This window comes from Saimiri boliviensis, chromosome 6, assembly GCF_048565385.1.
Source record: "Saimiri boliviensis isolate mSaiBol1 chromosome 6, mSaiBol1.pri, whole genome shotgun sequence".
Classification (NCBI taxonomy): Eukaryota; Metazoa; Chordata; class Mammalia; order Primates; family Cebidae; genus Saimiri; species Saimiri boliviensis.
In genome coordinates this window covers 14,287,913-14,307,003 of record NC_133454.1, presented here as the reverse complement: position 1 = coordinate 14,307,003, position 19,091 = coordinate 14,287,913, and the positions used below count along the sequence as shown (strand labels likewise).

Sequence of the window (19,091 nt, the reverse complement as noted above, 5' to 3'; positions counted from 1 at the left end):
GCAAAGGGCCAGGCGTGGTGGCTCATGCCTGTAATCCCAGCACTTTGGGAGGTCGAGGCAGGTGGATCATGAGGTCAAGAGATCGAGACCATCCTGGTCAACATGGTGAAACCCCGTCTCTACTAAAAATACAAAAAATTAGCTGGGCATGGTGGCGCGTGCCTGTAATCCCAGCTACTCAGGAGGCTGAGGCAGGAGAATTGCCTGAATCCAGGAGGCGGAGGTTGCGGTGAGCCGAGATCGCGCCATTGCACTCCAGCCTGGGTAACAAGAGCGAAACTTGGTCTCAAAAAAAGAATAATAGCAAATACTTGTGTAGTGCTTACAGTGTCCAAGATATGGTTTTAAGAAGCACATGTACAATATACATGTATACATAAATATGCATTTAATCCTTAAAACAGGTCTATGAGTTAGGTACTATTATTATCCCTGTTTTACATATGAGGAAACTAAAATGCACAGAGGGATTAGATGGCTTGCCAGAGTCACCCAGTTAGTAAAGGAAGACGCTGGAATATAAACCAGGCAGTCTGGCTTCAGAATCTTCCCTCTTATCCATGTCACTGCAGATCCTTTATATGATTATTGTTAAATCATTTTTTTGACACTTAGTTTTTTGCACATTAATGAGTTTTACTAGTTGATTATTTTGGAAGGGAACTTACTTTGGAAAAGTACTAGAAGTCACATTTATAGGCTCTCGGGATAACTGCTGGCCAGTAATTTCAAAACCAATTTCATTCAGCTGTTTTCTCCAGAGAGAAAATTCTTGTGAATAGGCACAGAAACACAGAAGGTCTATGCTGTACATTAGCTAAATTTGTGTCTTTAAAAAATGTTACATAACTTAGGTTAGGTAATGGATAACATTAGGGTATGTTTTTACTGTGTTGTGTCAATTAGGCATTTGAAAACCTACATGCGATTTGCCTTTTAGTCATTAAATGTTGGCACATTTGAATGTGTTTTCTTTTGATTGTGAGACATTAAGATGTCAATTACAAGAGAAATTACATTTAATGCTTTTGCCTCATCGGTAATGTTAACTCATTCATTGTTTAGTTTTCCTGTGAATTCATTCGTCGTAAAAATCATAATGAACCTAATTTTCTATTCGATACAGTTTAGTGGAAAGAACTCTAGAAGGGTTTGAAGTAATGATTGTAATCTATGGTTTCAGATCTGGGCATTATCTCTTTAAATAAAATATGAGACAGTTTATCTCAAAGAAGAGCATTCATGTGACTTGAATCTGCCATTGAATTTAGATCCTTTGCCATGTTAGTCTTTCCCATCCCACAAAAGATAAGTCAACTAAAGTGAATTATTTTCTTTTATAAACTACATTAACATTTGTTTACTGTATTCTCTGTTTTATAGATTTGCTGTCATGAACCGAAAAGTCCTTGATGTTTTTGGTACTGATGCATCTAAACACTTTCAGGATTTCATCCCCAGGTTGGATCCAAGATACACAACTGTAACACCAGAGTTGCCCGCAGAGTTTTCTTGAAGATGATTGTAATTTATTAATGTGACTAAATGTTTCATAATTATCCTGGAGAGTTAATTATGTTGAACGCAAAGAAGGGGGCCCAAGCTCGAACCTCAATGTTATTTCAATGAGAGATACTCTTTTCCTTTGTTTTGTTTTCCTTATGAATCAGAAATTCAGAAGCTTTTTAGGAAGGTGTTGCTTAATAATTAAGCTTCCTCCATAGCTAGAATAAGATTCTGGATCACTGTAGTGATTGACATTATGATATATTATTGATCAAATTATGTCCACAAGCAATATTATATAATCTATGTAGAAGTGTAATAACAAGAGTACACTTAAAATTACTTTAAAAAATGTCTTTAGTTCATTCCAATATAATTCTTGACTAAAACTAGGATTATTTCTACATTTTAGGATTTACAAAGGATCACGGGTACATGGATTTGGTCTGTATTTTTTTTAATGTTTGAATTGGTATCTGTAGTAGTGGAATATTACAGATTTGAAGTAACTCTCCACAGACAGTGCTGCTTTCGTGTGGAACAATTTAATTGGAGAAGTGGCCATTCTTACTTCAGGGATACAAAGATGGGTCTCATACCATTTGGATAAATGTTGTGGTATCCATGCTCATTTTTAAACTAAAACATCATCTGTCTTCATAACCAGTTAGTTGGGCTGTTTGGCTGCCCTGTGAACCTATGTACTGATGGCAATTTAGGGGCAAATGGAAATGGACACATCTGATAGAGTTGAAATGTATGTTTTAATCTTTTACAGGAGTATTACACTTGAATATTTAAAAACAAAACTTTTAAAGTTCCTGTAGGTGTATTATGTTTGTTTTCATTTATATGGACATAATTCTTCATAGCTCAGTTCATATGCCATTGTTGTACTAGAAGGGATCGAAATCCTGTGGAACAAAGGCGTCTTGCCAAGTCGGCAGTTTGTGTCCTCTCAGCTGTTTAACTTATGTAATAGATGTTTTGCACCTGAAAACAATATAAAAATCCAGTGGTTGTTTAAAAAGTCCATTTTGTCACTAACTGGATTCCAGTTCTCCAGCCTTCGTTTTGAAAATCATTGTCACCATTTTTACTGTTAGCACAAAGAGGTTCTGCTGATAATGAGAAATTCAGGACAGCTGTGATTGGAATATGGTCACTATTTACAGGTTTTCAAGGAAAAGTTATACTTTTCTATGTTAATAAAAGACTGACATCGTCTATAGTTAACGTAACATGTAGGGATGATGGTATTTTTAAAATATAATTTTGTTGCTAAAAAGATTTTAGGCCATTGTAAATTATGTAGTAGAGCTTGTGTTGCTAAAGGAATTATAACCCAGACTTTAAAAATGCTGAATCCCCCATATTCAATGTCATCAAGCCTTGTGTATTTCTGTTTAAATGTAATTCAATCCTTGGTTGTTATGACAAATAGAAACCCCAACATAAAGACAAACACTGGTACCATGGTAAGAGAACCACTTTATAATTTGGTCAAAATTTGGCATCATGATTAGCTTTTTAGAATTGACCTGTTCGTTTGGCAATGCTGTTAAAGGATCATTTTGGTTTCAGACTTCAAAAGTGATTAATAAATTTAATCTTCACTTTTTATTCACTGGAATCAAAATGATTGGTACCGTGTTTACTGTTTAAAATGAAGTATTAAAGCACTGAGAAAGCACTGCTACCTGCACCTCATTTTCTCAATCCAGAAATTAGGTTTATATATTTTCCTGTCAGGTTAAAAAATATGTTTAATTCATAAATTATTGTTTTCATTGACATTAAAAGACTGTGATATTAAAAGACGAATTACGAAATTTGCTGAGATTGTTTAGTAAAATGTTGCTGGTCAAAAAGGTGTATATCTACAATTTACTTTTTCATTTTTTATTAATTGCAGTCATTTTTAAATTTTTATATAAAATGTAAAATGAAATAACTGTCGTGAAGCAGAATACAATGATGAATGTATAGCTTGAGTGAATAGTTAACCAATTTGCAGTAGTGGGTTGAGAAGTCCAGTTTGATTTCACTGGGACAGACTGCAAAGTGTAGTTGTTTGAGCAAACACAAAGACACTTTGTGTTTTTGAAGACAATCAGAATGATTACGTTTCTACCTCTAACTAATCAGGTATTGATTGTTGACTTTTTGGCATTATAAATAAAGTTAAATAGATCCTGCATTCCAAAACATGTTTTTTAGTTTATTTATATCCTGAAGAAATAGTAAGTTTTCACTGGAACTCATTACAGTAAATAATAATATGTCCCCTTAGTCTTTGTGACATTTTTATTTAGATTGAGATTGAAAAACAGTGCAATTGGCACAGTATTATTATGTTCATTTCATTGCTATTTTCTGTATTAATAAAATCCTAGAACTAGTACCAAGCGAGTGAAGATTGAGTTTGCAAGATGACAGATTGTCTCAGATCTATTCAATTCTTAACAGTTTTTCATTAGATAATTCCAGTGTCCATTTTATTACTCATTTTTGAAGTAACACCTTTAGTTCAGTTATATTGTCCCATAAATTCTGCATTTGCTTCTGTAACTTTTTTCTTAAACTATAAATGTAGTTGTCACTCAGTTGATATCTAGTTTATTTTTTGCCTTCATTTGTTGTCTAATCAGTTGTTATTTAATTTAGAATTTTATCTTTTTATTTTTTGCTCTCAGATTTTATAATGAACTTTTATTAGAATGGACATGTCTTTTTTGATGGAATCCAAATTGAGCAAATTTCATACAGTAATTTCCTGCTGTGCTCAAGTGTTCATCTCCTTGTAGATTGTATCTGGGTTAACATTTTATGTAGTTGTTAATGCTGATGGAATTGTTTCCTGCTTGTATTTTATCATATCTCTGAGCTGCTACGTGCTCTGCATTTCACAGGTAATGAAAATCAATGTCCTTTACTCTCAATGAGCTTTGGCCACTTGCCTGTGTCACAGCCTCTCCCTTGGTGCTAATTAGGACGCTTCTTGGGCGGGGCGGGCGGGGGGTGCGCTGAAGGGAACTGACCACTGGAGCAATGGCTCAAGTATTGTTTTTGTAGCAGAGAAATCATTAGGTGAGAGATTCTCCATGTGATTTATTTTTTATTTTTTGAGAGGGGGGCTCACTCCTTTGCCCAGGTTGGAGTACAGTGGTATAATCATAGCTCACTGAAACCTCAAATTCCTTGGCTCAAGCGGTCCTTTCCCCTCAGTCTCTAATGGAGGGGACAACAGGAATGTGTCACCATGCCTGGCTAATTTTTAAAATTTTTTTTTGTAGAAACAAATTGTTGCTATGTTGTCCAGGCTGGTCTCGAACTCCTGGCCTCAAGCAATCCTCTTTGCTTGGCCTCCAAAGACTCTGGGATTCCAGTTGTGAGCCACCATACCTAGCCATATTTTTATTTGTATGAGTAATAAGTTGTTTGACACAGCAACAGCATTGCCCTTTGCTTCCCAAAGGCAAAAGTATACATTCCTTGCTAAGATATAAACATTCTCTCTCCTAACACCTTGACCTGTTGCTTCTTCTCCCTCTAGTAATCATGTTCACATAGAGAATTTATTTACTTTGCTCAGCTGAAAATAGTGGCTAAGAAAAAATACAAGAAAAGGAATAACAAACAAATTCATATAATTCTTATATAAATGCAAGAATTTATATTTTCTTTAGGGCTATGCTTTGAATGTGATAAGTAATAAAGTTACCTTCATTGTGAAGGCGATGTTTACAGTTGCCTCAAGCCCTTTACTGTTGGTGCTAAAGCCGCTGTTGCTGCCAGCTCTATCATTTCTTCTTGGCGAGGAAATTAACAAAGAAAGGAGTGTCAAGGACGTAGATGACCCTGAGATTGGGGTGCTGTCTGGGATTCTAGGACTGTGTGGTACTGTGTTTCTGTTTAAAGCAGTAGCCTCAGGTGCCTTTGTAATAACCCTGTGGTTTCAAAATGGGTAATTACAAAGAAATGAAAATGACTCTGGTGTGTGACTTCTAGAAGCAGAAGGGGGCAGTAACTTGGTGATAATGTAGCTTGTGTCCTAGGACTTCAGCAGGGTAGTGAGTGAATGGCCTTAAGCTTACAGCTATGGTGAATAAGAATGTGTGTGGTTTTACACACAGAGAAAAGTGAGTGACTTTTGGTTGGAGGAAAGAATTTATATCTGATCTTTGGAAATGATTCTGTTGCTGTTTTATGTGGGCTCTCTCTCTCTCGCTCTTTCTCGCTCTCTCTCTCTCTCTCTGTCTCTCTCTCTCGCTGCCCCCCGCCCCCCCCACCTTGTCCATTCTCTGCTTGCTGGTGTTACTTTATGCTAACTGTTCTCCTTGGACTTCATTGCACCCTCTTACGCCAGCCGTTCAAGTGAGGGGTTCTGGAGAGATCATAACAGTGATAGCAGTGGAGTAAACATTTCCAGGTACAGTGATTTTTTTGTATGCTCTGTATTTCTTAGGCAGGATGATGTAGAAAATAATTGCACAGATATGGAAAGAGATGTTTCTCTCTATATGAGGCCTTTAAATCCAGAAGAATTAATTTTTTCCCTTCTTACAACCCCATAACATCACTTGACTCTGGAATTTCCTATTTCCTTTTATTTTCTCCATTTTTTTTTTTACCATCTGTCCCTCCTACAAATGTGTTTTACATGAAATAACGTATTGGGTTTTATCTTTTGTTGCCGCAGACCTGAAAATCCCAGTAATAACCACAGACACATGTACCATCTGGTCAACATCAGGGCCGTCAGGGCCAAGTGCAGTTCACACTTCTTTGTTTAGCTCACAAACTACTGTAGCTTGCCTGTTCTTTTTTTTTTTTTTTTTTAAATAATGTTCAGTTTTGCGCCATACTCTTCCCCAACCCCCAGCCTGCTGCCTCCTCACAGCATAACATTCTAATCTTGTCAGACTGTGGGTTCTGGATGTTCCGTGTTCTTGGAATAGAAGCCATAGGCATACAACATGCCTTTATTTGCCTTGCTCAGACTCAGCAACCCTCTCTGTCTTGAGAGGTCCAGCCCTCCACAAAGTAGATCGGTAGATCTGTGTTGGCTCAAGTCACCCTGCATTACTACTTTCTTCCATCCCTGAACTTAAACCAGTTAATTTTGAAGTCTAGTTTCTCCATGTTTTAAACATTTTTCAGTAGTTAATTGATCTTTTAAATTAGTTTTCTTTTCAAATTATTTTTGGTCACCTAAGAGGACCCTGAAGCTATAGAGAAAGATTAGTGCCAAAGGTTTAATGCGTGAAGTACATCCTGTGGTTGGTTATTATGGGATTGAATGCCAAAAGGAATGGGAGAGAAGAGAGTAGAAACACATTTCAAGCCTCATCTCTTTTCTCTTATTCCTTTCTTTACCTTCCCTGGCCTGTGCTTTCCTGCCAGACCTTTGCTATGTATTTCTTCATCTTGAGTTCTCAAGGGAAAAAACAAAAGTACTCATTTTTCTGTTTATTTCAGGGAAAATTGAAAATAGATAATATCTGCAAATCTTCGGGAAGAAATTCGTTTGCATCTAAATCTGAGTCTGTAGTTTTTGGTAGCCTATCATTGCCCAGGGATAGCACTAAGGCTCTCTTCAGACCCAAAAGGGCAGGATGTGTGAATCTATAAAACTAGAGGCATAATTGAATAATCTGAGGATTTTTTTTCACTAGAAAAAAAAGAACTTCCTATAACTTGGATTAAAATTCAAAAACGGGATTGCAGTCATTGTTAATTGTGCAACTCGTAGCAGTTTTTCCTTGCTGAGAGAACATTGATGTTTAAGAAAGTTACATGCCTAGCCCTAGGGCTGAATCATAGTTGTTCTAGGCCTTTAGTGTCATTCCTTTCTTCTTGTCCAGATACTTTTCCAGCCAGTAACGTGGTCATGGCTGACTGCAGGCTCAGTGTCCCAGGCTTAAGTAACCTTCCACCTCAGCTTCCCTAGTAGCTTGGGACTACAGGCACATGCCACCATGCCTAACTAATTTTTTTTTAAATAGAGACAGGGGTCTCACTGTGTTGCCTAGGCTGGTTTTGAACTCTTGGGCTCAAGCAGTTCTCCCTCTTCAGCCTCCCAAAATGCTCCAATTATAGGCCTGACCCACTGCCTTATAAGTATCATTGTAAAAACATCAGTTTATTAACTATGTAGGAATAAATCCAAAAAGAGCCTGCAAAACAAAACATCCTTTAAACATGTTTAAGTAGGTAAGATATCTGAAATTCTGGATTTTTTTCAGTCACTTCGTTGTTATTCTATGGCAGCCAAGTAATCCTTAACTTCAGTTGGATGAAATAAACTTTCTAAATCCAGCTTTGTTGCAGATTCCAACTTCTAGGTTATCTTCAGTCATTTGCCTTTTAACACTTTCCTTTAGGGTTAAGATGGCTATATGAATGGTATTCTTAAGTTTCACATCTTCGTTGTATATTCTCTCAAAGAAAGTTTTCCCATTCACACAGTTCTTTCCCATTGCTGTGGCATTAAAAAAAGCTCCCAGTGTATCTGCCTGAATAAATATGCCCACAACCACAAATAAGTAGAAAGACTCCAAATGGACAAATACCACCTGATTGGGTGTCTTCTTGCGTCTCAGGAGCTAATTTCTGTACCAGCTGAGTTGTGGGAATGGGCTCTTGGTAAACAAGATAGTATTGCTGAGCTAGCTTTTGAACTCTGTGCACAAGCACTCTGTAATCCACACCCATGCCAGTATACACCAAACCTGTGTGTTTGGTAATTGGTTCCACTCTGTATACACTTTGCTCATTATTTAGAATAGATTTCTGCTCTTCTCAGTTGCTAATACCATGCCACTGGTTGCTTTAATTCCCACTGATAGGGCTTCTCCAGCTAGAGAAGCCAAAGTCTATTCAATATGGACAGATGTACTAGGCAGACTCAATGTAGTCAGTGAAAAGCTGTAACTATGTTCCTCCATCTTTATCCAGATAACCGTTTTCTCATCTTTTATCTCTGTCTTAGTGCAGCAGTTTGCTGATACCCCTAATAAAGCACATTTCATTTGATTGTGATTAGCTATATATTCACCTCTTGCTCTTTTAGGTTGTGGTATGTATATTTGAAGAGCAAAGACCACAGCTTATCCTCCATCTGAGTATATGTCAGGCCTTTCTATAGGGAGTGGCGTTGGGATGGGAAGTGGTGTTCTCAGCAGTTGCCTGTTGGATGCCTGCTAACTTTATAGAGTCTGCAGACTAAAAATTCACACTTAATTGTCCCTATAAAAGTCTGGAAAATATTATTCTTATAAATGATTTTGTAAATACTGCAGGAAATTGGCTCCTACTACTATTCTAGCAGCTATTGAAGCCAGTTTGGCTTCAGGTCCTAGATAAATGATTTGTCATCTGTTTCATTTGTTTGGCTTTTTCCCTGACAGAGCTGGAATTCTGGACTGTTACCCACTTTAAAAACTTTTAAATCCAAACCAGAAGTAGACAGGGCAGCATACAAGGCTCCCACTTCCCGCTTAGTTTCATGTAGTGAAGAATCAAAGGCAGTTTGCCCAGAATTACATTTTATATCTGGCTTTTCAGTGGCATCTTATGGAAAAAAGTTATTCTTGTTGATTTCTTGTTTTTCTGTAACAGATAGGGACCTAGATATTTGAGAGAGAAAAAGTGTTGGAATTACTCTTTTTCAGTATAGGTAGACTCATTTTTAGAGGAAAGAGAAACAAATACTAGCAGGTCACATTCAGCATTGGGTATTCAGAGACCTAAGGATGACAACAATAGAAACTGGGAACTACTGAGGAGGAGGCAGAGAGAGGGGCAAGGATCCAAACTGCTAGGTACTGTGCTCAGTGCCTGGGTGATGGGATCATTCATACTCCAGACTTCAGCATGTTACAATATACCAACATAACAAACCTGAACAAACATGCACCCCCTGAATCTAAAATAAAAGTTGAAAAAAGTATTAAATAAATAAGTGAACATAAATTATTTCTGTGACATCATCTCAGCATTACCTCTTATTAACTGAGAGTTTCTAAAATGTGCCCAATTTGGGGATAAGAATAATTGAACTAACTTAATTTAACTTCCAGCAAGAGTGCATTAAAAAGGGTGGTAATTTACCCAAGGTAATAATACTGGAATTTGAACTCAGAGCTGTAAGAATTGAAAGTTTAAGTAGCATCTTTATTCACTTTCCTTAAAATTAATTATAAAACATGGAAATAAAAAACTAAAAAACCTTGTCTCCCAAAGTGGTTGATGTTTACTTTCAGCTTAACTTAAAAGAATAGGAACAAGATTTACCTTTTCATCCAAAACAACTAGAAGACTGGACAATACTACATGTAATAAAACAATAGTTTTCAGACACTGGTCATGAAGCAGTGAAGAGCAACAATCCTGAAAGAAGGAACACAAATGAGTTAAGCTTTATGATTGCCCTAACTGATAACTGGAGATAGATTACAGATTGCAGCCAAAGGAAAGAGAACTAAGAAACCAGAGATTTCTCTGAGTTGAGTGAACAGAGGTGGGAGTCCAGAGAGGCCAAAGTAGATGAAGTTCATAAGGCAGAGCACAAAGGAGGAGAAAGCTGCACAGAAAGAAGGCTTGCATATCTGAAGAAGGTCCCCCTTGAGACAAGCTGAGTACTTCGACATGTGTGGGAAAATTACCAAGGCTGGAGAAAGAACCACCTGAAAGCAGCAGAGGGAGCAATCATTGGAGTTCACACAAGGAAGTGAGTAGTTTGTGTTCCTGCTAACCAGGGTAGGACAATTCATTTTTCAAAGGGCACTAGACGGAGCAGTCAGGAAAATACAGTCTCTTAGGGGAGCAAAATTAACCCTAGACTAAAGGCTGGTCTCATCTTACCTGTTGAAGTTTAAAAGCCTCAAACGGTTTCCAAATAACTGTCTCCTAGAACAAAGTACAAAAAAACCCGAAAAATACAGCCTGCAAGAGAAAGAAAGAAGTGATAGAAATAGACTCAGAAATGACACAAATAGCAGAATAACTGCAAAAGAATATCATAGCTATATGCCATATGGTCAAGAAAGTAGTTTCACATATTAAGTAGAGATTTAGAAGATATAAAAGGGACCAGAAAATAACTTGTAAGCAATGAAAATTCAGTGTATTTTTTAAAAACCTTTTTGTTATTTTTAAATCAATTTAAAAGATAATTGATTGCTTTAAGCAAAAATAGTAACAGTTTATAGTGGAGTTTATAACATTGAAATAAAACAGTCACACAAAGTTCAGGATGCAGCAAATGGAATTATACCATTTTAAGTTTCTTATGAGCTATGAAGTAAGTATGTTCATTACATGAGGGAAAACTGCATTAAGTGACAGATGCATAATATAAACCCTAAAGTAATTTCTTTCCCCCCACAAATAAAATTATAGCTGGTAAGCTAACGAAATACAGTGGATTCGTTAAAAACAATTTAGTTAATAGAAAAGAAGGAAGAAAAAGCGGTGAAGGGAGAACAAGGGTACAAAAATAGATGGGACAAAAAATATTTGGAAAATTCCCAAGTACTCAGAAATGACATGATTCTAATGAAGAAATGAAAATAAGTTAAGGCCAGGCACGGTGGCTGACACCTGTAATCCCAGCACTTTGGGAGGCCAAGGAGCGTGGATCATTTGAGGTCAAGAGTTCAAGACCAGACTGACCAATGTGGTGAAACCCTGTCTCTACTAAAAATACAAAAAAATGAGCTGGGCATGGTGGTGGACACCTGTAATCCCAGCTGCTTAGGAGGCTGAGGCACGAAAATGACTTGAACCCAGAAGATGGAGGTTGCAGTGAGCTGAGATCATGCCATTGCACTCCAGCCTGGGGTGACAGCGTGAGACCCTGCGCCCCCCAATAAGTTAAAAAGTAGATTGACCAGATTGAAAATAAAATTATGATATATTGACATTTTTGATACAAATAATGCGATCTTTAACTTTTCTTAAGGGAAAAGGAGGTAATAACGGTAAAATCAGAAGTCGAAGAAAATGGAAAAACCATGGAGAAAGGTTAATAAAACCACGTTTGTTCTTTGAGAAAAATCAATAAAATTGATAAACCTCTAGCCAAACAGATTGGAGGGGAAAAAAGAGAGAGAAGGCATAGGAATATTAGGAATAAAGAGAGGTGACATCACTACAGCTTCTTCAGAAATTTAAAGTATAATCAGGTACCACTGAAAACAACTTCATGCCAAAAAATTTGGCAACTTTGATGAAATGGATAGGTACCTTAAAAGATGCTACAGTGGTTTGAATGGGTCCTCCAAAGTTCATGTGTTGGAAATTTGATCCCCAATGCAGAAATGTTGGGTGGTGGCACCTTAAAGAGGTGTTTACATCATGAGAAACATGTCTTTATAAATGGATTAATGCCATTATTGCAGGAATGGTTTTGTTATCATGGGAGGGAGTCTTCATAAAAAGACAATTTTGGCCTCTTCTTGTTTTCTCTTGCCCTCTTTTGCCCTTCTGCCATGGATTGACACAACAAGAAGGCCGTCACCAGATGCTAGCACGTCAGTCTTGGATTTCCCAGCCTCCAGAACCGTGAGCCAATAAATTCCTGTTTGTTATAAATTACCCAGTCTTTGTATTTTGTTATAGCAGCACAAAACAGCCTAAGACATACGCAAACTAACAAGAACTAGATTGTCAGTGCAATACTGTATTTATTAAGGAAATGATACTTTTAGTTAAACAACATGTTTTTTGCTTAGTCAAATAAAACTCTAGGCTGGGTTCACTGATGTGTTCTATAAAACATCTAAGGAAAAAAAAATACATCAATTCTGCACACTATTTCAGAAAATAATGAGGAGAGAAGACCTCTCATCTCATTGTCTAAGGCCAGAATTTATCTGAAACCAAAAGCAGGCAGGAAGTTACAAGAAAATAAAACTAAAGCCTAACATCTATCCTGAACATAAAGACAAAAATTTTTAACAAAATTTTAGCAAACTGAACAATAAATAAAAAGAGTAATATGACCAAGTGAGGTTTTGTTAGGAAGTCAAGGTTAGAAATCAATGAATTGAAAAATCAATCATTGCAATCCATTATATTTACAAAAAAACAAAACACCATATGATTATCTCAGTAGAATCAGGAATGCATATAGTGCAACTTAAATTCATTTCTCATAACTTTCAGCAAACTAGGAATAGAAGGGAATTTCCTCACATGAGGAATATAAAAGATTTTCTAATAAAGGGCATCAACAAAAACTCTGTAGCTAATGTCATACTTAACTGTGAAAGACCAAATGCTTTTCCTCCAAGATTATCAACAAGGCAAGAATGCCTGCTTTTGCCACTATTTAACATTGTACTAGAAGTTCTAGTCATAGCAGTAAGACATAAAGAAGGAATAAACCCATTCAAATTGGAAAGCAAGAAGTAATTCTGCCTTCATTTAGTTTTTAAATTTTTATTATTAATTTTTTGAGTCTCCCTATCATGCAGGCTGGAGTACAGTGGCGCAGTCATGGCTCACTGCAGCATCGACCTTCCAGGCTCAAACGATCTTCCTGCCTCAGCCTTCCAAGTACCGAGTAGGTGGGCCTACAGGTTTGTACCATCACACCCAGCTGTGTGTGTGTGTGTGTGTGTATGTGTATAATCTCTCTCTCTCGCTATATATATATATATATATATATATATACACACACACACACATATATTCTCTCTCTATATATATAAGCATATATCTATCTATCTACCTCTGTGTTTATACACACATATTGAGAGAGAGAGAGAGAGAGACAGATTCCCACTGTGTTGCCTAGGCTGGTTTTGAATTCCTGGGCTCAAGTGATCCTCCCACCTTGGCCTCCCAAAGTGCTAGGATTACAGGTGTGAGCCACCATGCCTGGCATAATTCTGCCTTTAAAGGCAGACAACATGATCATATACTTAGAAAATTCAATGAAATATACAAAACTATTAGAATTGATGAATGAATTTTGCAAGATGATTCTAAAATGTATATGGAAATGGAAAAGGTATAAAGTAGCCAAAATTACTTCATAAAAGAACAAAGTTAAGGGACTTATGTTAACTGATTTGAAGACTTATTCTAAAGCTATCATAAGCAAGCCTTTTTAGTATTGGTGTAAAGATAGACAGATAGATAAATGGAGCATTGTAGTGACTTGAGAAATCAACTCAGATATATTTGGTTAACTGATTTTTGGCAAAGGTGCAATGGTAATTAAGAATAATCTTTTAAGCACATGCTGGGAGAACTGGCTAGGCATTTTTTTTTTTAAAAGGAAATAAAATGGGAAAAAGAATATTAGCTTCTATTGCAAATTATTACAAAACTAACATATATAAATTTAGTTAAAATATCATTTTGAGACCTAAAAGTAACATGTAAAATTATAAAATTTCTGGAAGAAAAGAAAAGAGGGAATATTTGTCATCTTCATTTAGGTAAAGATTTTTTTTAGATATGACACCAAAAATACAGTCCATAAAAGAAAATTTTGATAAGCTGAAGTGCCTCGAAACATAAAGCTTTGGTTTCCTCAAAAGACAGGATTAAGAGAATGAAAAGACAACTTAATACTGGTAGAAAATATTGCAAATCACTGTCCAGTAGAGAGCTTTATCTGCAATATATAAAGAACTGTTGAACTCAATAGGAAGATTGACTCTGGCGTAACAGCATGAAGAGTTCTATTGATACATTCCCTGGTAAAACTGGTGAAGATTATTTTTTCCATCTCTGCTGCTTGAAGGAGAAAAAAATTAGTAGAATCTCCAGCTATTTAAAGTCTCTGGAAATGGTCCCGAGGACAAACAGCAAATGGAGAAATTTCTCTTTTAGAAAATTTAGTAAGAAAGGTGAGATTCTGTGGTATTTGAACAAGACTGCCTCCACCCTCTCCCCTCACAGCTCGGCAAGGTAGTGACTCCACTCTAGACAACTGCAGCCAAGAACACAAAGCTCTTTCCCTTCTTAGCTTCCAATCAGACGCTTTTTTTTCCCAAGAGAGACAGGACTTCAGCAACCCTCATCCTGCCCCTTGTTGCCTGTTGCTTAGGTTAAATCCCAGGTGAATGTGATTGAGAGGTGGAAGCTCCCCTCTTCTATCCAACTCTTACTCTTGGAATGGAGGTTCTACCTTGGGTGTAGCATACAGAGACTATTGGGTTCTCACAACCCTTCCCCCATGCAGAGAATATTAGGCCCTTACTGAGGTGGTAGTTCCATGCCAGAAGAGGAAAGCTAAGAGGACCAGACTACAGCCCCTCCCCATTCCCACTGAATTCTCAGCTCCTAGTATGTGAGAATGACTTGGAGAGAAGCTTGCCATTTTCCTTACTCTCCAGCTCCAAAGTCAGGGAAAGATGGAAAGGAGCCCTACCAGTACCACTCTCATCCCAAGGTGATTGCAGGCATATCCAAAGCTGTACCATTCTGAAGAGCAGCATCAGAGGCTGGACACTGTAGGGGAGAAATAGACTTCACTAAAATAATTTAGTCACTGGACAAGCAGATAAGCAGCAACGAGACTGAGAATGGGGTATTCAGTATCTAGAGTTGCTACAGTATATTATCTAAAATACTCAGTTTCCACCCAGAATTTTTTTGAGTCATGTAAGGAAACAGGAAAGTGTGACCTATGCACTGGAAAAAACAAAAACATAAAAATAACCAGGCAGCGCCGGGCGCGGTGGCTCAAGCCTGTAATCCCAGCACTTTGGGAGGCCGAGGCGGGTGGATCACGAGGTCGAGAGATCGAGACCATCCTGGTCAACATGGTGAAACCCCGTCTCTACTAAAAGTGCAAAAAATTAGCTGGGCATGGTGGCACGTGCCTGTAATCCCAGCTACTCAGGAGGCTGAGGCAGGAGAATTGCCTGAGCCCAGGAGGCAGAGGTTGCGGTGAGCCGAGATCGCGCCATTGCACTCCAGCCTGGGTAACAAGGGCGAAACTCCGTCTCAAAAAAAAAAAAAAAAAAAAAATAACCAGGCAACAGAAACTGCCCATGAAAATGGTCAGATGTTGGCTTTGATAGGAAATTATTTTAAAGTAACCATTATAAATATGTCACAGTAAAGAAAAGCTTGACTAAAAAAGGTAAAGGAAGGTATAGTGACAATGTTACATCAAATAGAGAATATCAATAATATTCTAATGGAAATTAGAATATTCTAATGGATATTTTAATGGAATTCTGGAGTTTAAAGTACAATAACTAAAATGTAAAAATTTATTAGAAGGGCTTGACAATAGGTTTGAATTGGCAGAAGAAAGAATTTCTGAGCTTAAGGATAGGTAAATAGAGATTATTTATTCCTGAACAGGAAAAAAGAATGAAGAAAAGTAAACAGAACTTTAGAGAAAGATAAGTACACCAATATACATGTAATGTGAGTACCAGGAAGGGAGGGAAGGGAAGGAGAGGGGAAAGGTCAGGAGAAAAAATACTGAAAGAAATAATAGCTGAAAACTTTGCCAATTTATTGAAAAACAATAACCTACACATGCAGGAAACTCAGCGTACTCCAAGTTTGGTAAACACAAAGAGAGCTGTAAACAGATTATAGGAAAAATGTGGAAAAATTGAAGACAGATAATTTTGAAAGAAGAGAAAAATAACATATCACTTTCAGAGGAACCTCAAAGATTAACAGCTGACTTCCTAGCAGAAATAATGAAGGCCAGAAGGCAGTGGTATTAGTCAGTGTGCTCAAAACCAATAATAAGAAAAACAATCTGACTTTTAAAATGGGCAAAATATTTGAACACATTTTACATGAGAAGATACATGGATAACAGATAAGCACATTAAACGATGCTCTATATCATTGAAAATTAAAACCAGTTGCAGATTAAATGTCAAAACCAGAGTGAGATACCACTGTACACTCACTAAAATGACTAACTACAAAACTGTCTATACTAACTGCTAGCAAGGATGTGGAGAAGCTTAACTGTCATATACCGCAAGGGGCATGTAAATGAGAGCAACCTTATTGAAAACAATTTGTCCATCTCTGAAAAAGCTAAACATAACAGTAGCATATGATACAGGCATTTCAATCACAGCCATAGCTACCCAAGAGAAATGAAAGTCTTACATATGAATGTTCACAGCAGCTTCATTTGTAATAGCCAAAAAGTTGAAAGAACCTAAATGTATTTCAGTAGGTGAATGGATAAACAAATTTTGTATATCATATAATAAAACACTTTGCAGAAATGAAAAGAATGAATCAGTGACATTTAACATGCGAATTGTTTTTAAAACCTTTTATTGTGAAATATACATATAAAAAATTATTCGCCAAAATCAAGAAATAGAATGTTGCCAACACCCCCAGAAGCCTATTTTGTACTCTCTTGTAATTACAACCCTTACCGCTCCCGAAGATAACCATTGTTCTTTTTATAATAATCATGTCTACCTTAACGGGCATTCCCAAACACTAGAGATTATTTCATTGACTAGTACCTTACGTAAATGGAATTATACATGGTTTGTCGGTTTTGTTGTTGTTGTTGTTGTTGTTTTGTTTGTTTTTCGAGACAGAGTCTTGCTTTGCTACTCAGAGCAGCAGTGGTGAATGGCAGTGGTGTGATCTTGGCTCACTGTAAGCTCTGCCTCTTGAGTTAAAGCAATTCTCATGCTTCAACCTCTTGATTAGCTGGGACTACAGACATGCACCACCTTACCTGGCTAATTTTTGTATTGTTAGTAGAGATGTGGTTTTGCCACACTGGCCAGGCTAGTCTTGAACTCCTGACCTCAAATGATCCACCTGCCTTGGCCTCCTGGGATTGCAGATGTGAAACACCAGACATGGCCACAGTATGTTCTTTTGTATTTGATTTCTTTCATTCAGCTTTATATTTATTACTGTGTATAGTTATGTTTATTTTCATTTTGTTCAGTATTCTAGATAGGCCATGGACATGAATTGTCCTGTTTAGAACTATTATAAAAATGTCATTGTTAGCATTCTCATGAATGGCTCTGGGTGCATTGCATAACTTTTCTATGAGTTATATACCTAGGAGTGGAGTCCCCGGGGATAAGGTGTATTATATCTTTAAGTTTATTAGATGTCATGTTTTCTAAAGTGGTTGTCCCCAGTGTACAGAGTTCTGTGGTGGCCACAGCTTTGTCCAGCCTCAGAGTCTCTCAGCTAAAGCAACCCCAAATGTTGGACCCACCTTTCTAGGCTTGACTTTTCTCTGGAATCTGGCTCATTAATTCATTTTCTTGTTAGCTCTCTAATGCTTTAAAAAGTCGTTTCTTGTATCTTTTGTCCATCTTTGATGGTTGTTTTTATTTGGAGAGTTAGTTTGAGTTGTACAGTCCACCGTTACTAGAAGTAGAACTTCTACTATTTAAAAACATTTATTGTATGCCCACTGTCTACAGACACTACTGGGTACTAAGGAATCTTTTTCAGTCTTAAAAGAGTAATTCTTAGGATTACTGGGGAGTGTAGGCCTACGATTTTCTCACTTATCCTGAGTGTAGGCTTTGCATTGGGATAACATGCGTTTTTAAGGACCAGAAATTAGCTGGACAAAGAAAGAGGTATCAACGGCTTCTGGTGAAGGGTATTCTGGTCGTGCTATAGTGATGAATCAGTTTTTTCTAGGGGACTTTAGCTCATTATTCATACTATTTGGATCATATTCCTGAGAGACACCATCCTGAATGCCATAATCCTGAATGTTGAAATCTCAAAAGATCAAAATCCGTGAAGGTCAAACTCTCTAAACTCTAAAATATTGAACTGCTCAAATACTAAAAATCACAGTCACTCTGTTAGGTGGAACTGTTACCTTGTCATTGTCTTTATTTGGAAATTAAGTGGCTTAAGGACATGTTTGTGGATGCCATTTTGACAAGGGGTAGACTTGTGGATTTAATTATAGGTGCCAACTTGACTGGATGAAGAAATGCCTAGAGCTCTGGTAGAGCATTATTTGGGGTGTGTTCCAGAGGAGATGAGTGTGAGTCTGAGTGGGCTAGATGGAAAGATCTGTCCTCAGTGTTGGTGGATGTTATCCAGTCAGCTGGGGGCCTACAGAGAACAAATACAGAAGGCAATTTGGTCTCTCTGGGAGTTGAGAGAGACTTTTCTTCTGCTGCCTTGGACATCAGAAATGCCTGTTCTCCAGCTTTGGGACTCCATGACTTAACACCAGCAGACCCCTGGGTAAGTTACAACGTCAGCTTCCCTGGTTCTGAAGCCTTCACACTTGGACTGAGCCATGCTACCAGCATCCCAAAGTGACTCCAGCTTACATACAGCCTCTTGTGGGACTTTTCAGCCACTATAATTGCATGAACCAAAACTTCTAGTAAATCCCTCTCCTATCTGTATACATATCCTATTGGTCCTGTCTCTCTGGATAACCCAAACTAATACAGATGTGGTGTTAGAGAAGCCAGATATGATTCCTTCTTACTAAATTCCTTCTGACACAATGGAAGAAATCCATGAGATTGTTCACTTACAAAAAGTATATGAGTTTACTTAATGGTGAAAGATAAAAAGTTTCAAAGCTAATTATTATTGGTGCTTCAGCA

The 19,091-nt window shown here is 37.3% G+C and overlaps 1 protein-coding gene and 1 pseudogene across 8 annotated transcripts in view; one reads left to right on the top strand and one right to left on the bottom strand.

Annotated features, from left to right (window-relative positions):
- TMEM135 (transmembrane protein 135) overlaps window positions 1–12,504 on the top strand; it is a 369,409-nt gene extending 356,905 nt beyond the window's left edge. For all 8 annotated transcript variants that reach the window (XM_074400367.1, XM_074400364.1, XM_074400365.1 and 5 more), the window contains one exon: window positions 1,384–12,504. In XM_074400367.1, the coding sequence (XP_074256468.1) occupies window positions 1,384–1,516 (133 nt within the window). In that variant the 3' untranslated portion in view covers window positions 1,517–12,504. The remainder of the gene's footprint in view (window positions 1–1,383) is intronic.
- Window positions 7,766–8,456, bottom strand: LOC101028089 (proteasome subunit alpha type-2 pseudogene; annotated as a pseudogene).
- Window positions 12,505–19,091: the final 6,587 nt, after the last annotated feature.